This window comes from Acanthopagrus latus, chromosome 18 (assembly GCF_904848185.1).
Source record: "Acanthopagrus latus isolate v.2019 chromosome 18, fAcaLat1.1, whole genome shotgun sequence".
Lineage (NCBI taxonomy): Eukaryota > Metazoa > Chordata > Actinopteri > Spariformes > Sparidae > Acanthopagrus > Acanthopagrus latus.
The window spans coordinates 26,900,134-26,927,188 of NC_051056.1; the positions used below are offsets into that span (position 1 = coordinate 26,900,134).

General features: G+C 41.3%; 1 protein-coding gene across 8 annotated transcripts in view; it reads right to left on the reverse strand.

The window, feature by feature from the left end:
* The window catches only part of enox2 (ecto-NOX disulfide-thiol exchanger 2), a 186,065-nt gene that overhangs the window by 77,042 nt on the left and 81,968 nt on the right, over positions 1-27,055 (reverse strand). For 7 of the 8 annotated variants that reach the window (XM_037078225.1, XM_037078223.1, XM_037078219.1 and 4 more), the window contains one exon: positions 25,480-25,626. In XM_037078225.1, the coding sequence (XP_036934120.1) occupies positions 25,480-25,626 (147 nt within the window). Of the gene's footprint in view, positions 1-13,478; positions 13,667-25,479; positions 25,627-27,055 lie in introns of those variants that run through there. The other variant, XM_037078226.1, reaches the window with a different exon arrangement.

Here is a 27,055-nt window from a genome sequence, read left to right on the forward strand (position 1 = left end):
TCAATGAGAACTCTGAAAGCTTTTCTTGCCAGACTGACGACGAATCAGATGGTGACTTGGACCAGGAGAATAAGCCTCCAGATTCGGGGCGAAAAACAATCCATCAGATCCAAACTGTGCGAAAGTCTGTAACACAGAGCCGGTTAAATCAGATGGGAAACTGAACAGCTGTGCGATATAATTGATTCCACATGTGATGTCAAGCACGCAGCCCGTCTCTGACTCAAAAATCCTTTTCAGTGCTCACTTCTGCAGGAGGTTAGTGCTCTCAAAAACAACTTAACAGCAGCGAGATGGGATTGGCATCGCTGGATCTTCTGTTTATCCCACTGATGTGTCGCTCAGAGTGCTCAGACTCAGAGATTTGAATGTTTGTTTGTGCTTTCATCCGTTTTGACCTTCATTATCCTTACCGGTTTCATTAAAAACATCATTATTACAACATGAAATTCATTTGAAAATCCAATCGAGGGGAAAAAAAAAAGGCGCTGTAATCAATACAATGAGCTCCATCACGACCTGCTGAGAGATTCATTTCACAGTATAAACACTCCTTTTTTTCTCTGGTGTTTGCTTTTCATTGACCTTCCATGATTTTAAGGTTGCGGACATCATTTTCTAGGAAATAACAAAAGGTTATGGGCATCATGTTTGTTAATGGCTTAATATCCGCGTCTGATGAGGTCATTTACTTTCTCCTCCAACTAAAAAGTCCTGATTTGTCTTCTATACATTAACAAGAAATCAAGACGCTGATCCAAAACGTGAGCTTTTGCTGCAAACTCTGCACAGACAGAAATCTCTCCGGTGACCGAGTGTGAAGTTCTGAGGGCCTGATTACTTTCCTGCTCATGTCCTCCATTGTGTCCCACAGGAAGTGGAGGAGAAAGAGGAGGGGGATGAGATAGCCGTATGGTTCAAACCCATCTTTTTAATCTAAAAGACATTTGAGAGCATATCATGGAGCCGGTGGGGGGGGGGGGGAGATCCTCATCAGAGCACTGAAGGTTAAGACAAAGAAAGTCTTCAGGCGCAGATGGAAAATGGAGAACCAAACCCACTGCCTATTAATTTCTGCATCCTGAGGTAATAGAAGTTTCATGTTTAAAAGTGAATCACTGGACCTGAGAGTGACACCGGAGAATACTTGGAGCTGTACAGTGTTTTCAGGACTTCTTAGTATCCAGACAGCCTGTGTCCAGTTTGAAGCCTTGCAGGAGTTTGCTGTTTAACAAGTAGTCACTACACAGCCAAACCCTTGTTTAGTACAAGAGACACAAATTGAATATGTCTACTGATGCCTGAAGGACAGCTTGACACCCTCTAGGAGGAAAAACAAGCCGGAGAGCTTCTTTAAATCTGTGTTTTCTACCCTTTCAAGTTTAAACTGTCAGAACAAGAGACCAGGGCCTCAGAAAAGAAAAAAAGCTGTGGGACTGTCACTCTTTGTTGTGGTAAGGGGAATAACAGTGCTGCAAGTCCTCACAGCTTGTTATATAATGCCATGCTTGGAGAGAAAACATCTTTGATGGTCATGCTTAATCAGCAGCTGGAGGAGTCCTGAAGCGAGCCGTAAAACAATTACCAGTCTGTGACAGAAGCTGCTTTTACCCCCTGTAATTCGGCTTCCTAAAAATAAAGTGAACGTCCAGCGAGTAACCTTGAAAGCAAAGACACTTTTATATCTTTTAATTGGGAAGCACACAATCTGTCTTTTCTATCACATTAAGTCATTTAAAATACAATTTGTTCAAGGAGTGGATTCAGACATATTTTGAAATAACCCTCAAATGATCCCTCCATCATAAAAACTTCATGGGTCTGCAAACGCAATTAATATTCCGTTTACTTCTTCAGAGCGCGCGCAGCCTTCACGAAATCACACAAAACTGAGTCTAGACAACTGAAAGTCATCAACCAGGAGTGTGTGGACAAAAACTAATTGTTTTAATGACTGAATAGTTTCTGCTCTTCCAAGTGTCATGAAATAATGAAAATTGCCACATTGACGTGTTCAAATTTGAACCCGACCGATTTATCAATATTGGTCGATATCATAAATACATATATATAACAGTTTTTCGAGATGGTGATGCAGCAGAAGATGCTGGGCACCTATAACTGCAAAATTCATTGTTTCAGGGCACTGAATCATTTTGGACATTTAAGTTTAATGTTAAACTGTAAAATGTCAATCCTCCATTACGCCTCTTCGTCAGAAGTGTTTGATGACCACATTTTGGGGATCGCTGATTTTATGTTTCTGCAGTTTCTTTTTGTCCAGCCTGCCTTATGCTTGCTTTTCAATGATGGCTTGTGCTTATTTTTGGTGGATTACAGGATTTCCTCTATGAGCCTTTTGGGGATTTCTGAATCTTACCTGTTGAATCTTCTTCTTTTTGTTGCTGTGTTTCTGCTGCTTTTTTCTACAGACTCAAGTTTTACCCACCTAAATGTGCCCGATCCATGCATTATTCCCTGAATAAATAAAACAAATGTGCCAAAAAACACGCTATCTAACAGAGTTAATGAAAGTATGAAAAACATCCTGGACTGGTCACTTTATCTGGAGCTGCACCAGAAATTAATAGGGTCCGTTTTGGGCCAATACCCGTCTCCTATCCAAGTTTTGTGGAAATCTATCCAATAGTCTTTGTGTAACCCTGCTGACAATACAACCATTAAACCAGCGGATGAAAACTTAAAATGCTTGGCAAAAGGTAATTAACAACTCCATCCAGCGAAGAAGGCAGTGAGATACGGCTGAAAGTAAGAGGACCCTGACTATTTTCCAAAAGATCAAGAATGAACCTTGGAGCTTTGAACAACTCTTGTTTTCTCTTCTCATTAGCTGGTATCTCTGTAGACAAAGCCCAAAAGTTGCGAGAACATATTGTTCCTGAAATTTCGACACCACATGAATTTCAACTATACAGTTAAAATATGCCTGCATGCTGCTGGAAGGCCCGCATACTCAAGCTCCTGGGAACTCAGGGTTTTGTCTTTGAATCAGCTGGACGGAGAGAAGCCGAGACAAATGCCCTCACCTACCGTTAGCACTCGCACACACACGCCCACGTACCCTCCCATTAGACACACTCTGGGAACTGTAGCGCTGTAGCAGAATAACACGTGAAGTAGTTTGTCCGCCAGGCAAAGCTTCTTGTGCATTCCATTAACTAAAAACAGAAGCATAATTACTTTCTCAAGATCAATCAGAAAATATGCTCCTGTGCACGATTCAGACAATAAGGAGTAATGGCCTGCAGTTCAACGAGGACAGACGGGAAGTTAGGTTAGGAGAGAAGTAGGGACTCCAAGTGTATTAATTACGCAGAGATCTAGGCTAAGGACACAATAGCACACACACAAAAAAAAAAAAAATCTCTTTATCAGCGGTTCCAGCCCGAGCCCAGGAGACTTCAGGCTACTTCTGCCAGCAAAAACATCTGCTAAATCTACGAGCACAGCCTGAAACATGACCAAATGGCCTGGAATTTCAATAGACAAAAAAAATGGCCAGGATTTAGCAGAGTCAGCTGTACATATCTGAGCACAGAACTGGGCCAAGGCATAAAAATTCATCTTTATGACATGACAGGCCTGGTGTCCCGGGGACCTGGACAGAGGATGCTATAGGTAGTTAAAGAAAGAATGAGGTCCATCATGACACGCTCTATAATGGCGCATATATCCCGCGAGCACCAATTTCACCTGTTCACAACCTTCTACTCTGAGACTTGGCCAGAACTGATGGCGGGCCCTGTTGCTATGGCTACCTTTGAGCGCTATAACCAGCACATCTAATGCCATTTATCAATAGACTCTATTCAAGTTACCTCAAGTGGAAGCAGGATGGATTTTACTGGAAAGTCAGCAGCTGCATAGTGCCCATTAAAGTAGCAACGGCTAAAGCTAACTGGTCTACAGTACGCACGACCAGCAGCTCTACGTCCTACACAGACACCCGCATAACAGACAATAAGCAACAGCATGACCACGGTTGAGGTGTCGTGTTTTCTATGATCAATCAGGAGAAAGAGTGTTGCTATGATGTCAATTCTGTCCATTTTATTATTTGTTTATTCATGCTTTAGAGCCTCTTAAAAGGTTTCAATCTCTGAAATCGAAGCAGCTACACTGGATGTGTTAATAGTGACAAAATAAAATGACAAACATGTGAAAGCGGTGGCTCGAAGTGATAAACCTACACAGAGTTGTCGCCCAGCTTATTGTTTAGCAGGTCAGCTCCAAATAGACACAGTTACTGTGACAACTAGTTGTGTTACATAAAAAAAGAGATTTAATTTGAGAGTTGGTACAGTTGAGACTAAAAACAGAGATAACACAAGTATAACTGTGTTGCGTATTACGTAGTCAAATACACAAACTATTGAAAAACAACATGCACTCAGGGCACAGGCTGAGAAAGTCACAGAGCTTGCAGAACCACGCACTGCTAAATCCTAAAAAATCCTGCCCATCCGGGCCCAATACCAAGTCTTCAGTCAGACCTGAACCTCACTTATTGCTGGCTTGAATATACAATAAGAATTTACAGCAGACTCTCTGACTCACCTTTTCCAAATTAACCTTAAACCAGTCAGATAGAAAAAAGCACAGGCCGAAATCTCTCATGTGAAATAACGAAAACGGTTCCATCTATGGAAAAAAGAAATTGTGTCCATGTAGGACTCCGTCATTCACAGTGACGATTTATGAAAATGTATTTTTAGGGTCTTTAAAGTATATTTTCTGATCTAAAAGTTTATTATAACCAGTTTGCCAACCCCTGACTGAAATAGCATCTCCAGTAAATGAGGTAAAGGTCCTGGATTTAGCTTCGTCCGCCCACTGACTCCTGAGCTGTTGTCATCTCACCATGCTGCTGACTACTGCAGCAGCTGACAGCATCTTATCAGCAGCTGCCAATTACAACATGGGAATCTTATCAGCTGCAGCCAATTAGAACCAGGGGAGTTGCTGTGAGAAAATGTCAACAGCTCAGTGAACTTGCCAGAGCTCTTATCTGGCCACGCCTCTTCATCCAGGCAGCTCTCTCTTTGAGTCGACTGTCAGAGTACAGTCTGCCGGTGCAATGTTATGACAAGAAGGGCAGGAGGTACAGCAGGGTGTAAAATCTCAAACCTCCCAGAAGGACGCCACACTTCCTGAAAAAACGGTAACATTTGATCAATTTTGTGACAGCCGACGACTAGAAAACCTCGAAAAAAAGAAAAAAAAATTCATTATTCACTCGCTCCCAGCTGGGCGTCTGTTCAGACCGAAGGTGGAGGCTTACACAACATATTAAAAACCAAATCTGAGATAACCGAGGAGTGTGGAACACAATGCATTTGCTCCTTTTCAATACACACTTCTCAGATTGATTGCAGTGTGAGAAATATAAAGACTTCTTCTTTTCACAGCCTCTTGACGTGGATGACAGGCAGGATGCATTATTTCTGCTTATACACATCTGTTCGCCCATCTCTGCCGAGGACTCGACGACACGCTTCTGCATCGCTTTTCAAGAACAACTGAAGACACTTGATTGACTGTGTTTCTCTTTTGCTGTCTAGTTATACAGCACTGATGTGACACTTTGCACAGACTGAGCTAATTGTCATCCAGAGCTTCTGTTACATTTCTTCTCCATTATCTTATTGTCACACAGAGGATTGATGTTTTCTTGCCGGCACACCAGCTTTGTAGAAACAATGACAGTTATCAAACCGTATGTTCTTACTTATGGCTCTGAATTTTACTGTAATAGCGTTGTTAAAATATCTATTTCAAGTTTATGTCACCCTTCCTGTCAGTCAGGACATACTGGTTTGTTAAAATACAATAAAGCCTTTGTTCAACAGGAAATAAAAACTTCTGTTCATTCATTTAAAGTTCATTATGACTGACAATAAAAAGTTGTGAAATACAGTACCTGAGATCACTATATTTTCTTTTTCAGTTGTCATACCAAATAAATCAAGCAAATATAAATCTTAATTTATGTGCAACAATAGCTGCAACTTTTGATTGGTCCACTGATTATTTAGTCGGTAAAATAACAACACAAACCATGACTGCACTCAGTGGAGCACATACATCCACCGAGGCCCAACAGTTCCTTTAAATTCAATCAAGTCTTTAATTAAATCTGCTAGATACAGAAAACTTTTAGATTCCAGCCAACTAAATACTCTTTTTCTGCATGAAGAACTATGTGTTCCTCCCTAAGAAATCTCGACATGGATCAAAATCTGTCCCTTTATCCCGACCAGCACTAAAAGTTAAATGGGTGTATTTTGAATCCATCCTCCATCCGAGTTTTGTAAAAATCCATCCAGTAGTTTTTGTGTAATTCTGCTGACAAATGACCCAACCAACTAAGATACAAACAAACAGACATGGGTGAAATCATAACCTCCTTGGTGGAGGTAATAGTCGGAAAAAAAAAAAAAAAAAAAGCCCATCGAAGAGCCTGAGACATCTTGTAATGTCTTGTTTTTTTCTTCACACATTTGTCCAAAAAAGATATTTAGTTTATGATTAAGTTTGTTTTTGTGTGAACAATTCTGCCTAATTAATCAACTGACCATTTGTAGCTGTTGTTAAATTGTTTCGCCAACAAAAAATCGTTGCATGAACTGGTTTACTGACGCTTACATTACACTTAACAGACACCTTCGCTGCTGCTGTTCTGAAATTCAGCGGTTGACGAGACATGATGCCGCCGCTGTCACTCCAATGATCGGCAGTGCAGACACACATTTTGCATGGCACGTGGCACATTTCTGTCTCAAGTCATCGTCAGCCGAATCACCGGTCACGAAACTTAATGGAGACACATTACGGTGTAGTCTGGCTTTCAAGCCCGCGTCCAAGATTCTAGCAGACGGTGACCTCCACGGAGTCATGGAGCATTGAATGAATCATGGTCTGGTGCTTCCTCTTGTAAAGCTTTCAGAATGGAGGTCATTGCAGTTATTTCAATGGTTCATCTTTTCTCCTAATGGCGGTATGGTTGACTTGCTCTATGAGAGATACCCGCTGTGGCAGCAGCACTGAGCTTATGGCAGACAAAAAACATCTGATGCCTTGTAAACCCTTTCTTCCCCCACTCGCGTGAAATAGGAATCTGACCACAGCAATGACATTCTCTGCGGTCTGGTGTGGCTGTAAATATTTCCACTGCAGATTTGCAGCGAGGGTCAACTGCTGACCCCTAATGTTATGGCTTTAAGTGGGAGCGAGGCCAACCGATGACTCCCTCTGTATTCAGCCAGAATGTGCCACCAGGGCTCAACATACGTTTACTCAAAAGGGCATATTTTCATTTCTTAAGCCATTCTGGGAATACGTCCATCATAACTCTGATATCTGAACTCACAGGATTCATCATTCCATCACATCACAAAACGTACATCTGCTGTGAACGGAGGTGGGAAGCCTTCATGTTTTCTGCTTAAGCCACTTGGAACAGACAAATAGTCAAATGTATATTTCATAAATAGATATGGCTGCTTTTAGTATTGTTTTAAATCTTTTCATGTGTCTGCAACTTTTTGTATGATTTTCTTGGCCATGTATTCCTTGTAAAATGTTTCCAGCCTCAACAGGACTTTTCTGGTTGAATTCAGGTTAAATACATTTAAAGAAAATAAAGAAATAAATAAATAAACACAGGTTACTGCAACTTAGAGGCCTGAATAACATTTAGTTTCATTGCAGCTTATCTACCAATTATTTTCTTTCTTTTGTGGTCTATTTGGTATTTGGTATTTCCCATAATGCAAGTTCTTTTTATTTGAACAAAGTTATGGTTTTCTTCTAGCAACGCTCATAAAATGAAATATCAAAATAACAGAAAACTAAGAAACCAGCAAATTTATTCGGTGTCTTTCCTTCCAGTTGAGTAATCTCTTAACTGACTAATTGTTTCAGCTCTACTGAAATGGTATATGGTGCATTCATAGTAAATTAAACTAACAACTTGCTGCACTGTGTCCCGTTCTCATGATCCAATTACTCCAAGCTCATGGTGCAATGAGGCTGCAGGTAACACAGGTGTATAAAATTTGGCCACAGAAATAGGAAATCCAATACAAGATGTTGGGTTGGATGTATATTCAAGAGTGAAGGAGATGGAGTATAAAGTTGTTACATAAAAAAAAACAACCTTTGCTTTCCTCCCACTGGCTTTGACAAATGGCTCAAACACTGTTCCATTCAGTGCCATAACAACAAAGTTTGGAATTTAACAACTCTAATCATCTGGTGTGCTGACTTTAGATTAAACCCATTAGCTCTCATTCGACAATACAAATACCTGAGGGGGAAATCAGGCCGAGCGCGGGGGGGGACGTCAAAAGGCTGTTAACAAAGCAACCGCTGTGTTGATATTAACATCATCACGCTAGAATACCCGGCGGCCTCAACAGTATATAAGAACTGACACTTCAAAAAGTCAGAGAGACGTGTTTCCGCTGTACAGTCTGTGAAACTGGAGTCAGATCAGCGTGCAGCATCTGAATTTCACATTTGATTAATCAAACAAGCCTGTATATTAAAAATAATGCTGTGATTAATAATGAATTGACGTGCTGCAGTTAGGCTTTTTTTTTTAAATTTTTTTTTTAATCGTCATAATTCATTTTATCGATGCCAGTCAAGATGTCTCAAAGCTACTGTGTGACTACTGACTTCATGGACTCCATTAGTCCTCGTCAGGGACCTCAACACATATAATTTAAGACCACCAAAAAAATACAGAAACAAAGTATTTGACAGACAAGAGACGCTGATTGGTGTCTGCTCACCATATGAGGAACAAACAGCTGCTGTCTGACACAACAGACTGGTGAGAAGTTTCAGCTGTGCTACATGCAAACAAGGCAGGCATTAGCTTAGCCACATTAGCTGCTTCTGCTGCTGCTCATGAGGGATTCCACAGTTTTCACAGCCATGATCCCTCACATGAAAGTCTTTCAGCATAAAGTACAACTCAGAAACGCATCTTTTTTCCTTAAACTAGCATCTTTCTATCTGGACTCATCCCTTCAGTAACCAGCAAACAGGAGGTACAATATCGAAAAGATGACACAAGGCCGGATGTCTATGTCTGCAGCTAGCAACATCATGTTTTTTGTTTTTTTTCCCCCAGGCATAGACATGTTTATTTGAAAGAGGACAGACAGGAAATGGGAGAAGAGGAGGATGTGACACATGCAGAAAAGGTCCTCCGCCCGGGATTCAAACCAGAGTGGGTCTGCTGTGTATGTGTTAACCTATAACTACTCCAGAGTTATTCAAACAAATACAGAGTGTAGATTTGTTTTGTTGGTTAGGTTGACAGTTTTCCCATCAGCCTTAAATGCACCATCTGTAAATATAATACCAACTAGCTTTCTGGATACCTGAGATCCACTAAAGATGTCACCTTAGTTAAATCGGGGCATAAAACACAACTGTTTACTTTTGATTAGTGTGCTTTTTATCATCTTTAAATGCAATTTTAACATTTTCCTAATGTGTAGTTTTTCAAATTAATTTCTATGTCTCTGTAGAGCTCTTTGAATTACTTTGCTCTGAATGGTGCTATATAAATAAACTTGCCTTGCAGCAAATTACTGGTAAATTAAAGACAAATTAGCACCTCTATTTAGTTGATTTTAATTTAAGGCCTTTTAAGACTTGCTATGTGCTTCATGTCCAAGTGCACTGTAGGCTGCAGTAATCAAGTCATTCATTTCGAGAAGAAAGTCCTGTTTCAAGCGAACGTCACAGGTTGAGTCGCACGTCCACAACCCGCGCACATGGTGTACGAAGTGTAACTCGCTAAAGACGCTCTTGTGAAGTTCAACGGCCGTCATCTCGCTGCATCGCCCACACGTGAGGACGATATCCTCTCTCACACAACAACTAGGTGAGAAGGTGGGAGAGAGCAGCAGCCAGATCCAGAGCAGTGCAAGTCATTGTTAGAGAAGAAGGGGCTCAGTTTGCATATAATTAGACTTTGGCAGCACAGAGTGTATCTGTCCTCTTTGTACACCAGAGACAGAAACAGAGACATGCAGAATTGTTGTAGAAGTGGAGAGACCTTCCTCTGAACCACCAGGCTTCTCCGAATGCAGACAAAAGGTAACTGTATGATGTAATTTTGAGTTTGTCTTGGCAGCTGTTGCCTGAAGAGAGATGAAGATGGAGTCTATTAGAAAATAACTCGAGTGAGAGAAGGTGCGTCTCCGAGTGCAGCTCAGGTCGAGATCCATGTCGCGGCGATTCAGAAGAAAAGGAAGACGATAAAAGCAGAGAAGACGGATGAAACAAGTGGTACAAGAGTCAAAACTTCTGAAGATGTTGTCTGAATCATCACACTTGTTGTAACTTGGTGCAAATGTAATCTATATAGTAACAGAAGGATTAATAATTCAAACGACAGATAAATAATCTGCAGGTATATTAGAAATATTCCAAATGATCAGATGTTAATTCCTGCTCTGTATTTTAATCCAATATAACACAAAAATGGAAAATGAACTCATCTACAGACATTAATTACATCTTTGGGAAGTTGCATCGAACATTTTCCCAATTTTCTCACATTTCAAAATAGCAGAAAGCAATTATCAGATTAAAAGATAATTCAAATCCTTATTACAGTCGAGGGAGCTCTACTATATATTCAAAGTTTATAACTAGAACACTTATTACTTCACAAGATAAAACCAAAAAACTGCTGTCAAGTAGAGTCGAACTGTTATATATCAGTTGGCTGATATTATCACAGATACATCAGTATTGGCATATATGTTGTCTATGGGCTGATACGAAAACTTTTGCAGAAAACGATGCTTGAGGTGATTTACTGGTTAAAATTCAAGTGAAATTTATCGTCTAAAATGACATCCGTGAACTGATAGTGATATTAACTGTTAAACTGTAAAATAATCTGCCTTCATTACATATTGTTGTCACGAGTGTCTGGCTGCGTGTGGTCGATATATCGATATTGGAATTTCTTTACCCCGTTGTATTGGTATTGGCCCTGAAATCCGTATATGGGTCAGGCTCTCCTGTCAGGAGCCTCTGAACATGATTGAATTCTGGCAGTTCTTTAGCTGTACATTACTTTTTCAAGCAGCGGTACTTAAACCTCAAAACCGCATTTCACTGCTGCATAAAACGGAGCTTAATTTTTAATATTTCACAGCGGGGAGACTGAAGCAAGAGCTGGAAGTAGCAGAGTAGGAGACCGAGGCCTGAGACCGACTACAGACTTTAAAAGACAACTACCACTGAAAAGACCAAGATGACTGCTTAGAAGAGAAGATTACTGGTCAGCGTGCCAATTTCCCAAGCTGGTAAAGTGTCTTTCACACATCCCTCGTTGGTACAAACACACTCATACACATCTAGAGTTTGTGTATACACTTGTTTTCTTTACTTTATTTGAAGCCCACACTGCATTTCCCTTGACAAAACAATGTTGTATATAAATAAAGTTTTGTGTGCTCGCTTGCTTGCTTACAGGCTGCACGTGTTTCTTCAAAGAAGGAGTCGGAGCACATGGTCGGATGCGGTGCAGCTCTCCCATGACATTTTAGGGTTCAGAGCCTTTGCGCAAACATAATAAATAAGTCTAGTTTGGACTGCCTGGAAGACGTGATCTCACTCTCTGCATCCTCTCTGCCATGTTTCATGATGTGTGGCGCTGTATGGCGTTCTGATGGAGCGCTGACATTAACAAACACTCCCCCGGTCGTGTATAGGCTGGTACAGTCATGCATTAATTATGGCGAGGTGGCACCCTGTGAGTAAACCCGAACAGACTGCCTGATACCCAGTGGGCTGCGGGGAAGACAGAGGACAAAACATCACCGGGGTTTTTTCCTGTCAGAGTGATGGGACATGATCGGGGAAGGAGTGGAGGGGAAGGTTTTGGCTTCACACCGGTTCACACACACACCTTAAACTTCCCTGGGAGGGTTGAGACCGTCTAAATGCAAACATCTGTCCACAATGCATAAAGCTTTACTGACTTTAAACTATTATTATGTGAGCGAGCAGTCTGTGAAAGTCGCCCCTCACGGTCTGCCCCCTGGTGACAATGGCACCAAAAATGAGTCTGGCATTTGCTGTCATTTTCCCTTGTTGACAGCTAATTTAATCACCAAATGGCTCCGATTTCAGCGCGCACAGACGACACATTGAGCTGTTGAAGCATTTATCTGATCCCTCATCAGTTATACCACTGTACTCACCCATCTGTGTGGGTGAGGGGGCATCGATCTGCACGGATGAAATAGAAGCATGAGTAAGCACCAGGGATGTAATACAATTTAATGGCAGATTGTGATCGTGTTAGTGTTAGATAACTATAATGGTGAATATCCTCACGTGAAAGACTTGACAGAGCTGTCTGGTTTAACAACCTGCAGTCCTACGTTGATTTCCTGATTTATTTTTGAATTGCCACAAGGTGAGCCCTCCAAGACCCTAAACCTGCCGTCCTGGATTAAGGCTCAGCTTGCTCTTGTACCTCCTGCATAAAGAAGTTCATCAGATGTGTGAAAATGTTATATAGATTTTAAACTAAAGACCAACAGGGAGACAAGGTTCCCACCAGTTATTTACCCGTTTTTATGCAGGAGGACTTAAAGATTGCAAATGATTTGTTGTTCACTACGGTTAGGGTTGGATGTCTCTTAAATTTGCAATAAAAAATATTTGTTTCTTCACAAAATGTGAGGCAGATTTATTCCAGTATGTTGTGAGTGAAGCCTGCGATGCAGCACTTAGAATTACACCATGTTTTGATGCTATTTTAAGAGTTTTTGTTGTGATTGTGATGATTATCAGGATGATGCTGAGAATTTCCAACACTTGCTTAAATGCTATGAATCCATGTTTGTGTTTGTCAGCTTACATTATAGATCACTGTTAGTTAACACAAGCTTTGGCTACAGCTTCAGTTGAATTACCACCACCAGCACGACCACCACCCCCCTCTGGACCGGAGTGGAGCTGACCCTGATTTGTATGTGGCCTGGGGGATTGTAATCAGATTTGTGGTCCGGCCAACAGAGACACATGTGTGCTAAATGTGATTAAAAGTGTTTTATGAGTGTAAATAGGGCTTTTCTTGATCGATAGAAAACTACTGTTTCCATTTTCAGGGCATTGACGCTTCAGCCTCTTCATCTGAGCGGTCGTCTGCTTCTTCACCGTCTCTGTTGATTACCATGCCAACAGTAGAAGCTTCAAATCATTTAGACAACCCTACTGTGTTTAAAAGGTTGGTTTTGTAACTGAGTTTTTATAAACAGAACAAAATCATCATTTTTCATGGCTGACGCTTTTTTCTTCATTTCTTCCATCCTCCTTTTTTAATTAGATGCGAACACTTAAGTGCATCCATCAGCCCACAGTTCAGTCATATGAATCACGGTGGTTTAAACGGGTTAATTACCGCTCACCTGATCTTTTCTGAACTAGCACCCGAGCAGCGGCCTCTCAGAAAGACACATGAAATGGGAGCGTTGGAAAAATGTGGCAGGATGATGAAGAAGAGGCGAGGCAGAGGAGATGCTGAGCACACTTGTTTGGCGCACTAATGTCAGGCAGCGAGAGGCAGCTGGTGTGGATCAGTTAACCCGGCTGGAGGCTGAGAGAGAAGATAGAAGGACAAAGGAGGGGAGGGATGGATGGAGGGAGAGGTGTTGATAGCAGAAGAGAAGAGCCGCGGGGCCTCTGTGATGAACATGCTGCTGAGAGTATAGCGCCGGGTAAAGATTCTCGCTGAGGTAACTCGCGTGAGGCAACACAGACGGGAAGAAAAACAGACCAAAGAGTCGACTTCAGCTTTCTTCTTTTACTAAGTTTCACCTTTATAATTGATTTAAAACTCTACCCAGGCTCTGTGACATGTTATATCAGATCAACATGTCCATCTCCAATTACAGCAGCGGGAAGAATCAATGTAATGTGGACCCGACACCCCCCTAGTACAATCTGACTGAGTTCAAAAAACACCAGAGGTTTCGCTTCATTTATAGCTCGCCCACCTCGACAACATAAATAATTCATCAGGTAATCCGACCCATCCAAGATAGAGGTTATTCTTTGGTGTTTTGGGGCCGTCTGAGACGTGTTGAAATCTGACAGTTGCTGGTGGCTTTATGAAAACACTGTAGATAAAACCTCTCAACTGCCTTTACATTTGTAATTGAACCCTCCGAGCCCTTAAATCTCGGGCCGGCCGGCTCCGTGAGAGAACATGCCCTCAACACGAGGAAATGGCAGATTCTATTTCAGCTAAAATGAGGAGGGGGGCTGGAGGGCTGAGCTACAGACGAACTCCTTTTCTGCATTGAACAATTCAGCAATATGAAGATTCACACTCATCTCAGTGTTGGGTAGCAATGTGTTATATCAGGGCTGAAAATATCATTTCCTTAATCTATTCAATTATTTTCTGAGTTGATCAACATTTTTGAGGATAATGTGCTGAGGATGCCTGAGGAGGCTTCATATTTGTCCTTTTTTTTGTCTAACCAATTGTTCTAAACCTCTAAATATTCAGTTTACCATGATGCAAGACCAGGAAATGCAGCAAACTCTCACATTTGAGAGCCTTGAACTATCAAATAATTGCCACTTTTGCTTGAAAAATGACATAAATAATACAGCTGCCAAACGATGTTCTGTCTCGCTTCTTGACAAATCCTACCTACTACCTATAAAATATTTAACCTTCACGACACTGAAATAAGACTGAATGTGGCTTTATTATCACTAATTGATGCAACAAAAAAAAAATCTTGTGAAAAGTTACACAGATCTCTGTATAGAGAATATTTTCAAAGGTGAAGGTTGAGCTTCACTATATTTGTAAGACTGTTTGAGGTGTACATCCTTCAACAGTACTCACATGTGGTGTATTTTCCAAGTATCATTAGGAATCAAACATTTTGTATACTTATTTCTCAGTTGCCACTTTATTCAGATTTAAACAAAAACGATCCCAGAAAATAATTGATGTTCAACGCTGCCAGTTTCTCAGACTCTGGCCCACAGGCCAGACCCTGATTAGAGATCAATTTAGCAAAGTCGCAGAGATAATAACTGAAGATGGATCTGAGATTATTAATGAAAAACACTGCCAGAAGACAACTTCTTTGGCTTCAGTTAGCCTACGGCGTTGATGTCCCTGAAGCGCGAAGAATGAAGAGACAACCTCATCTGAAGCCATTTGTTTTTCCTCCCTACAGTGCTGCTGTGTGGAGGTAATAATGGAAGGGAGACAACATGGACTGGTTTATTCCGATCAATCAACATGGAGACGGCTGAAGATTTTTTAATTTTAATAATAGAATCTTTTCAGAGCTCAAGCATTGCTTGAGGCTATGCCATCAGCTCTGGCGTGAGCGGAGCCTCCTTCTGGCTCCGTGAATTATTTAGATCTCACATGTTTGTAGGCTTTGCAAAATTGGGTGAAGTGGCACTAAATCCCTGACCAGCGCAGCATGGACACGAGTGATGGGGAGCAAGAGGGCACAATTAAAAAAATGATGGAGGAGGATATTGGGAAAAGGGATAAAAGGGATGAATCCCAGTAACATTTCGCTCTTTGGTGATCATCAGTAGATTGGATGGAGGATGAGATTTGAGATTTCCAGTCTGACCCGGATCAAAGCAGCCCAGTCGCCAGGATATATTGTTACTGTTTCTGTAAACCACAGATACATCCAAGGCTGACATTTACACCAAACGTGGCATTTTACCTTCCCATTGGTTGCGACAAAAACCAGGAATTATTATTTTTTCTATTTGTATTTTTTTAAAGGAGACCTGGAGATATTTCCAGCCGTATCTACAGCGACCAAAACCGGCTATTTTCCATAGGAACCTGGATCATGTCCATCTGTAATAACCACACGGTTGCAACATAAAGAAATGTTCAGTTCCGAATCATCTGTGGTTCTGCTGAAACATGTATAGCCTGGCTTGACTACGACGATATCGCAGCATCACAACACAACAAATAATCCACCTGAACTCTCGTCTCTTTCTCCATGTTAAGGACCAAACACTTATTCTGAAGCTTTGGTGTCAGTGAAAGTGATCGTTTAACGCAGCCCTACTGTGTACAGCACTTTTCTAAACACTCAACAATGCCCGAACGCTTCTGAAAGCACACAATGTTCATACAGTCGTACATGTGTATTTTTTTTTTTTTTATCGCTCCCTGAGCAGCAGTAAAGACAAGTGCCCTGTTATGTTCTGACTGAAGCAGCTGAATCCCAGATGAATAAGGAGAGGCGGGCCCCCTTCGCAGCCTGTCATGCATTTCAATCACTATTCTCTCCCAGAGTTACAACGCTACAATACAGTGCTGCAGAAGCAGGCGGCAGCTCCTTCCAGACTGAAAGCTTGAAAATCACTAAGTCATTAACCTTTATACTCCCCTACATGCCTGCGTACGTCCTGTTTGTGAGCTAATGAGCTCGTTTCTTTTATCTTCAGTCTGTCATCCTGTCGCTCACATCCATCAGCATCAATCTAAATCTTCTGTGCGGCCTCAGCGTCACCAGGACTGACATCCAGCTGTAGATCTCCTCCAGCATCAACATACAGCAATCAGGACACTCTGCACACACACACACACACACACACACACACACACACAATGACACAGCCATATATCTAAATGGACTGTCACCTCGGACAGCTTAAGTAGCCCATCGCATTATTTACCTTCCAGCAGCTCTTTCCCTGCCAGCAGCGGGTCAATGACATCACATCACATGTGTAATGCTCAAATCCATTACTTTCCACAAAAAAAAAAAAAAAAAGAACAAGAAAAAAAGAAAAACCCACCCATATAAAAGAAAACACTGGTGTGTTTTAATATTGGAAACTATTATCGGAAACTTTCCCGAAAAAGAAAACCACATTCAGTTCACAGAAGTGCAGTTTAATTCTGAGGTTTTGCTGCTCTGCACAGAAAATGCGAGTCAGACTAAAAACCATTCATCATAAGCATGCCAGCGTACAAAACGACAGGGTGTGGACTACACGCTCCCAACGGAGACTTTGTGCTGACAAAATGGTTTCAGGATCTCCGATACAAACCGAGACCACAGATGAAGTCGGCTCTCACAACAAGGGTTTGTTCAGGAGCATTTTGTCATTAAAGCCAGCACGTGTTATCTAAATATACGGGCGAGGAGAGGAAAATATCGCTACGACTGCAACTTTCACTCGCAACGTTCTTTTCATGCACCGATGATGCAGCCAATTACGATTTCAAAGTTTGCGGTTTCCTATTTTCATTTTGATAGATAACGTGGAACAACATGTTTTTTCTTTATGTGATAAGACAGGCGAAGACGGACAGGGAATGACGGAGGGAGAACGTAAAGGACCGCTGCTGAACATGTTGCGCACACTTTACCAGGCGCCATACAAAATAACATTCTGACTGAAATTCACTATTAAAAAAGGATATTTGGTGGATTAAAGTAAAGTCATTGTTGTGGGGCATGTTATTATAGTCACAGATGAGACAACAAATCATATTCACACGGTGGTTGAGATGACCTGGATCTAATCAAACAGTAATGTTAGTTCGGAAGTGTTTGAATGCTTAAGTTAGCATATGGGTTATCAAATGTGTTATGTTACCTTGAAATATGACCCAGTTTTTCATTATCATTCATGTTTTTAGTTGCTGATCAGTCGGCAAGGGGGGCGACTTGTCAGATTCCCAGAACATCGGCCTCCATGTGAATGTGGTCTATGAAATGCAATCCAGTTTGAGGAGCAGGAGCAGAACAATGCGTTTCAAGGCTTAGCAGATGCAACAGAAGAAAAACACAGTACAGCGGTTTGCACTCGCTGATTCTCTCGCTCTAAAATAGCTTTTATAAATAATCCCAAAGCGAACAGTAAAAGTTCAGCATTCGTAGGATCTGGATACAACTACTTGTGAAAACCCCCATCCCTGCGCGATACAACAAACTCCAACCTCGCACCTATAAACTGAAAATGGCAAGTTAATAGAGCACTAAGCTGGTTGCTAATGTATAAACATTAACAAGCTATCAGCTCTTACCAATTCTATTGCAGGGATTTAGCCAAGTTACTGCCAGAGCGTTTCCCCCCCCCCCAAAGAGATTAGGTGCGACCAGCTCTTCCTCCACTGTGCTCTAGCAATGCAAGACTACGAAAGAATTCCTCTGGAATGTGCCAGCAAAGTTCAACCTGTTGGCACTTTCTTGCTGCTTTGGCATTGGCAGCCACGCTGCTCAGAGACACTGACTCCATTCAACAGAAGAAGAGGAGGATGCTTTTCTTTTTTTTTTTTTTTTTTTTCATGCAGGCTTTAAGTCAGCCTGAATACGGCTTAAGTGTAGTTGAGGCTACGGAAGCTGAAGATTTAAGGGATTCAAAACAGATGTGGACAAAAACCGCAAACACACATGCAGTTCTTTTCATACAGAATATATTTTCTATATAGCTGCTTCTGTACTCTGACATTTTCACAGTTTGATGGGAATATAAAATAAAACAGCTCACAGGTTTCTCCCCAGACAAGAAAAGTAAAGAAACGCACAAAAGTACAAAGAAACGTATGTGACATGTTTGTCAGGCCTCAAGGATACAAATAACACCAGGATCTAATTATATCTATCAAATGCCGCCACATGTCATGTCGCGATGTTCCGGTTGGTTGACAGACGTTGCCGCTCCCTCCCCGCACAACATGCATCTGTACTTTCACTTGCTCAATGACATTAACCTTCTCCTGAAGAATCAATAGCATTTTATCCACACCTCCCTCTTAGCTCCCACTAAAGGTCAATGCACAAGAGATTGGATCGATGAGCGAACAATTCTCTTATTTGCAGAAAAGTGCGGCTGTGAACTGGCCTTTGTGATGAAGTTTAATTTATTAAATTTCATGCACAGGAGTGAGGTTATGTCTTTAATCCTGGCACTGAGTGCTTTTAGATGAATCCATACACGTGGCCTTAGGTCTGAGAATATGCCTCAGTTCTAATCACTACTCAGTTTGTTTTCAGTCAAACAACCTTGTTACACGGGTACTTGAAATCCATTCAGCCAAAGGACAGCATTCTCCTTCAAAGAGCCGTTTCATATAAACTTAGTTATAGAGTTATTTGCTATTCCACAGACTGACAGTTTCCAGTCGAGGCTGTCTATATGGTAAACTGCAGAGAGGGAAAACTGGCAACTGGTGAACTTTCCAAGAGCCTCTGACGGAGCGACGCATGTCCTCGTGCGACATTATATTTGCAGTAATGTGAAAATATTTCTCTACGGTTGTGATGGTCCTTTAAGTTGGGCTGCTTTGGGCTAATCATTGGACTCATTTTGACCCTCAGGAAACTGCAAAGGGTACAAGATTTTAGTTAAGGAGTGCTGCGGGCACATTACTGTGTGCACTGAGTGAAAACACACCTCATTACCAAAGTTGACAGGACCTTTGCTATTCACAGCTGTGGAGCCCACAGTCTGCCTTAAAAGGTTCCCTGCGGAGGTTTTGACCTCTAGGAGTTCTACGGAGCTGTTTTTCTATCAGTCTTTGTTTGTTGTGCTTGAGCACAAGATAAACAAAAAAGACGAGATGCAGAGTCCCGGCGACGGTTTCGCACTATTCCAGCAAACCACAGGTGGCAGGAAGATGCCAAGACACGCTGAAATGAGGCCCACAAAATCTGGGAAGAAGAATCAGGGCTGCATTCATGTTCTCCTTGGACGCTCCAACGTCCTACGTTTCGCTCAGAGCGTTTTAAGAAATCATCAACAGCCGTTTCCAGTGTGAGTGACAAGGAAGAGCACAGGAAACTTGTGTACCAAAATTTTCTCAGACATTATGAGCGTTGAATGAATTTTCTCAGTCGGAAACACGTTTTTCCGATTATTCTAACAGCACATGAATGCACTATTAACACTGGGTTTAAAACAAGTTGCTTTACGAGAAATAAAGGCCTCAACCCCACTGGCCACACTTACAGAGTCACAGACTTTGAGGCACATTTCCAGTAAGTCTGCAGGGGTTCAGGGATTTCCCACTGTCCACTCTATGTAGATCCACATTTCTGTCGAGGGAATTACCCACAGTTCACAGCGTTGCAAGGTTACTATTGGGACGCCTTTAATCACTCTCAGGGATGTTTATTCTAAGGGCATTTTCTCCTGGAACTGATCATCTACTTAAATCATTCAGTTATCTAAAACAAAAAAAAAAAGGCATAACCTTGTGAAACCTTAGTAAACTTCCACCCTGATATCTCTGGACATGTTTCTATTTTTGTAAAATGAAAGGTTGCAAAACGCTGTCTCATTCCTGTCCGTCGACCAAGTCTGTGAGGGTTCAGGGATAAAGCCGTGAGCAGTGGGACTGAGTCCAGGAGATGCATTTCATAAAACCTCGAGGACACAAACAACAAGTGAACGCTGAATGTCTCCATTCTGTGTGAAACATTCACAGGGCACCTTATATAAATAAAGACCTATTGTAAAAGGATTTATGTTGCCGTGAATCCCATTTCTCCTGTATTATTTCTAATACTAAAGTGTCCTTCAGTGTTTTCTTTATGATGCCGTTTGATTGTGTTGCATTTCCACTCTGCTCTGTAAATCACACTTAACTTTGTTTGAACTGCTTCGCGAATAAAAGACCATCATTGGCATTACGTAAACAGAACAGGCTGGAGATAATGAAATCCAGCTTTGTGGGCGCTACTAAACTGACATTTATATTCATTGTTAGGTGGGAATATCCAGCTCCAACGAAAAAAAATAAATAAATAAAAACAAGCAGCATTTCAAAATCTCATTCTCTCCACCACCTGCAGTTTTAAGACAGCGGGACTGGAGGGGGAAATGGCCATCTCTGGCTGTGTTGTTAAACTGATAAAATACAGAATAAGGAAAAAAATCTTTGCAGTGTGCCCGCTGCCCCCAGGGCGCCACTTATTATGGATTGTTAAAGACAGGTACACACACACACACACACACACAAACACACCAAGAAGATAAAGAGCAAAGATGGCGGTGGAGTGTATCGTCTCTGACTTTAGAGGGAATATAAAAACTGGTGTTTGTTTGGAGGAGGGGAAAGAGGATGTAAAATGTTGAACTATTCAGTGCCTCAGTTCCACCGAGTCAGATGAGCACCATAATATCTTTTTTTTTTTTTTGCATTCGGTCACAAGAAACTGGGCATTTCCTTTGAGTTGGAATGAATACTCTGTCACTTAGTGGAGAGAATATCAATTTCACTTCAAATGTTTCCTGCAACTATCTCTAACAGGTAAGGGCCTCTTAATTATGTATCTGGCAGCGTGTTGTCTGGTCTTGGTGTCTGGGTGTGAATATCACGAGTGAATAATCTATCAGCAGGGTGGATTCAATCTGGAATGACTTGGATTCCTCACGGAGGGACATCAAACAGGCTGTTTTGTTTATTGCCGTCCTAAATTTTCAAGCAATTATTAAAATATAACACAGCTGTGTGATGTTTAAGAAAAAGCCTACGTGTTGCTATGGATGCGTGCACACAGGCAAGATGGATCATCGAGTGTAATGGCAATTGTAATGAGAAAAATCTATCCATTAGGGGCCGTTAACAAGACTCAATCAACATGGCTGCTAATGAGTCGGAGCTGGATCGAGACTGGAGTCAATCAGACACGAGCTGCTCGTTCAGGACCTTCATCATTAAAGCTGATTCTTCAGGCAACAGCTACATGCACTTAAGTGTCCGGGCTGCAGGCCGCCTTCTGCAGGGGCCATCACGTAAACACACATGTGCTTTAATTGGGGTTTTAAAGAGGTTGATGACATTAGATAGAAGACTTAACTTTTTAAATGCTGCCAGGTTTTTAATCGTCTTGTTACAGCGGTGCCTGCGCATGACAAAGACCTCAGACGGGAAATGCATCGCTGTGACAGCTGAGCGGCGGGATGAAAGGAGAGATCATTACGCATTACTCAAACTGAGACTTACACAGGGTCGCCTCTAGAACTTCAAATAAATTGGTTTCCACCGCTGAACATTTGACTATTTGTAAAATCTGGACACATTTGCGCTGAGAGGAAAATCACTCCTTACAGAGGCTGTACGCTCCCTGCTCTCTCAGCCCTCCAACAAACAACAGGGAGCAGGAAACTGAACCTCCGTGACAACTAAAAAAAATTAAACGTTTCCACATTATAGTCGGGCGATGAAAGAAATCTGAAACTACCATACCGATAACAGATGTAAACGTGTGCTTTGTGTTTTCAGCTCTAACGTGTTCACTGTCAAATATAATCCACTGATAGCCAGGCCTTAAAACTACAAAAAATGTGAACTGTGGATAATTAAAATCAGTGAAGTCTGGTCCCCAAACCAACTCTGTGGAAGTCTGCAGAAAGTCCACCAGTCTGTAAGTGTGCAGTGCGGTGAAGTCCAGACATTTGGACGCAGACTTTACATTGGCCGGTCGCTCAGGTGTAGTGAAATGCCAGGAGATACCAATATTGATTTCCTTCATCAATTTATTTCCCTGAGCAACCTCATGCACGGTGACATACCGACCAACAGCAGACAGAAATGCTAAGCTGTAATCTATCATGATTAGTATAAAGGCTCATTCATTTTGGTAGGTGTTGACATGTTCAGTTGTACACAACACGGACATGTTTCCCATTGAGCCTCATACCAACACAATCATTTCTGTGCCCATTATAGCTCATAACTATGTGTATTTGACATGTGGAGGAGTTTGAGCACAAAGTGCCAACAGGCTTGAGATGGAGGGCAAGCTGGATAAAAACAAACATTTCTGAGGTTTGGTGTGACATTTTCAAAACATACATATAATATAGAATCTAAAACATACAATTACAGAGTCATTTTACCTGCCTGCATCATTTAATAGTCAGGGGCAGAAAGTTCTGCCTGTCTGATATAAATAACTGGGTGCACACAGGGAGACAGGGAGTCGTCTTTCTTGACATGTTGATGATGTATAGAGAGAAAATGTGATGGTCTGTCTGTCCGCCAGTGTGACGGACTAATTCTATGCCCTGCTGATGCTTCCACTGTAAGGCTTTATGACGGGCTTTTATCTGTATACACACACAAATAAAACTCTATTCACTGCTACTACAGTCGCTGTCAACACTTCTCTGAGTTTTGAATATTTCTGCTGTGTAAGTGTGACAATGGAGGAGAAAAGGCTGCACGGTTGTACTTGACAGTGTGATTGGGCAAAACACTAATGATATTGTGACGGCAGGAAACTGGTCTTTCAGAGCTGCGATTGGAAATCTGACAAGAGGGAACCGTTTACTTGTTATTCAAATTAGAAAGCTACATTTTTTTCCCAAAATTTTGACAACATTTTCTGTTCACAAAGAATATCTACTTACGCTTTGTTTCAGGGTGTTGAATCATTGTTCAGTTCCCAGGGTTTGAGTGACTGAAAGCTTTTAACGCTGTCAGTTCGATAACATTAACTGATAGAATATGTAACAATTCTGCAGAAAAAACACCAATCAGCTATGAAACACCTGAAATTGGAGGTAAGCTCCACAGATCGCAGTAGCTTCTGATTCTTTAGTTTCTCAGATATGTCAAACATACAATATGTAACTTCTGCCGCAGAGGCTCTGATCCGGAACAGTTTACGGACAGGAGGAGAGTTCAGAGAATACTTTAAGTCTTTTGTGATTAAAGAGTGGATTTATCTTCACTCCTGTTTATTAACCTGACTGCAGCAGCTGACTGTTCTGCCAATTAATTCAACGACTTCAGTGGAATCTGTCTCATTTGCTCATGGTCTCAATGTAACTAACACAATCCAAACACATCCGTCATTCGGACACACGCCTGTGATTTGTTTGACGGACGTCGGTTATTTGTTGCGAATGATGCATTATCCAATTACAGTTTGACACGGTCACTGAATTAAAATGACATCAAACTTTATCAAGACGCGAACTCGTCCATGTGAAGCCGCGATGGAAAAAGATGAATTGGCGATTAGGACTGTGTTAACGTGGAGTATTAATCCAGTCCAATTAGCGTCGCCAAGAAAGCAGCGAACACGGAGCAACCCCTCCGTCTTAAGGGCCCTCGTCTTTCTATTACTTACAAAGCAATTAATTAGTCAGTACTTCTTTAATTCTTTAATTAGAAAGTCCTTTTTTAATTTGACACATTACCAGGAAAACCACAGCTTACAAATTAATGTTTAATTACGGCACACACAAACACAACTGTACACAGACACGCATCCTTCTTTGTGTGACAGGTCGCTGTGTGTGTGTGTGTGTGTGTGTGTGTGTGTGTGTGTGTGTGTGTCTGAAAAAGCTGAAGGCGTGTTGCAGTTGTGATTGGCAGGTGGTGTTGGCACGGTAACAGACAAGTCAGGCACACAATCTCAGCAGAGCAGTTTCCTGCTTCAGCTGCCTGACCTCCAAACAGGCCAGACAGCCAGAGCCTGAGGACACGGCAAGCTAATCGAAAACAACAAAGACTGAACAAAGCTACTTCTTCTCTCTCCGTATCCCCAAAATGATAGAATTATGCAACAATTCCCATCGCAGTTACTTCATTTTTGGAGAAGAAGAAGGAGAGGAAAAGGAAACTCAAGGTAAACTAGGATTATTACAAAATTGTCTGCCTCCGCCTACCAGTCAGTTTACATCCACGTCAGTCCAGACTCATAACACAGTGACGACTTTGAATTCAGAGGGAAATTAATAAAAGCTATTCAGTTAATTTTGTTGTGAAGCTTTGACTTTATTGATGATTCCTGTGTATAATTTCTAGTGAAAAACAAGCTGTCATCACTCAGGAGACTATCTTTATCAGCGTTGGACTGCTGCTGTATGTCTATTAGTGCTGTAAGTTCACTAGGAGAAACAATTTCCTGGCCAATAAATCAATCAATTTTTGTTGTAGCCATGACAACGGACAATTCTTCAGGAGCAAAGAAGATTTATGAAATAAAAAACAAATTGAAACTCGCTTTCTCCAACTCTCAAACCTCAGTTACGCCATTAAATAAATCATAAATCAAGTGTTTCTGATGTCACAGTAAAGTTGACCTTTGACCTTTTGTGTATAAAATCTCATCACTTCATCATTTTATCCCGTTAGTGAGAAATACTGCCGTGACTAGTGCATTCACTCTGGAGTTATGCTCACAGTGACCTTCACTTTCTATGCAGAACATCATTGAGTGTACGTTAACATTCTGTGCCAGATTTGAAGATCTTTAAGGTAAGACATTCGTCACAAACCAAAAACACAGTAAGGCATAAAAATCTAGGTTTTGTATCGAAGCTTTTCCCCATTTACATCACAGGCATCTGCATTTAGAACTGAACACGGCTGAGGGCAAAGCGGTGAGGATTTAATCCTGCAGCAGTGATGGAGTTTGTTGGCAGTACCTGGAGGCAGGCTGGCTCTCTTCCTCTTCTTACTATTCTCAGCAGTGTTTTCCAGAGGAGGACACTCTGTCACCAGTGGCCCACTGGAACCGTTGAAATGGAGGGGATCGTTGTTTGTTGATGGATCAAAGGGCAGAGCGTTGAGTCCTGGAAGACACAAACACAAAAAGCCCCATTATAGTAAATGAAGGGATGGATCCTGACCAAAAGGGAAACCACTGTGAGTCATGAAAAAGAAAACAACATGAGGTTCCAGCACTACTGTGCTTTTCATGTCCAAAACCTGTGGGGTTTCACTCGGTGGCACATCACTGACGACCTCATAAAACACTTTTATTTCAACAACAATAGCAACAATGGCTGCGGTGGAACCATACGAGCACTGGTCAGGACTCAACTGAATCAAATCCAGGTGACGTCAATGTGATTCTCTAAGAATTATTTCATTAAAATTCTCATAAAATGAATAAAATGCACAAAAAAAAAACCTGTCTGCTGAAGTTCACATGATATCATTGAGAGCTCCAGAACAGAAATGTGATAATTCAAACTTCTTGATTTTGAGAATTGACTTAATTTTCCTTTTTCTTACACGATACTTGACTGAATATCTTCGGCATTTGGACTGCTGGTAGGAGAAAACAAGCTATTTATAAAGGTAACCTTGGCGGCGGCAGCAGAAGCAGCAGCCATTTTTTCATTATTTTAAGATGTTTTGAAGCCCAAATTGCAAAATAATCTAGTGTAACATCTGCAGATTAACATACAAAGAAAAGAATTATTAGATGCATCCTTTGTGCAGAGTTAAGAGGTGGTCTGGCTTTGAAAGCACAATTTATAAAAAGTCTGCCGCTGAGTAAAAATAAAACTTTATCTGAATTGATTTCTGATTTGATTTCTACAAGTTCCTGGTATGTTCTCTCTCCAAAAGGAGAAAGGATTTTGTTTTGTGTTCCACAGTATCTTTACCCTGATGCCAGACACAGAAGAAGCACAATGATACATTAGTTTGCTGATTCTGAATCAATATTGTGTGCATGTACAGAACCACCGAGAAATCTCTGTTTCTCTTTCCTGCAATGAAGGTCGACTTTAACAAGGCCAAAACTCAATGGCGCAAATATGCGAATATAACAAATGTGATGCAGGCACAACGAAGACAATAATGCTGCTCCGCAAAATAGCTCTTCCACCAAAATAACTGCACGTCATCCCACTGTGAACACTGATGCAAAGGTAGTTTTACACTGTAAGAAAAATTCCAGCTCAGATTTTCTGTGTAATGAGGCCGGTTTATCAGACGGCTCGGAGGATGAAAGCTTTTCTTTGGCATTTTTATTTTTCTCCCTGTTATCTTACAGCAACATGATAAACAGCCACATCAACGATACAAAACCGTATAAGAACTCATAATGGAAACAAAAATAACGTTGAGATTGCTCCTGAATCCTAATAAACAACTTAACTTGTGTTTTTTTTTTTTGTTGTTTTTTTATTTTTGCTTAATGCATCAGCCATTCTCTGCTCTTTAAGAGTTGTGTATTTGTTTATAATTCAGAGCAGGGTCCTGGGGAGA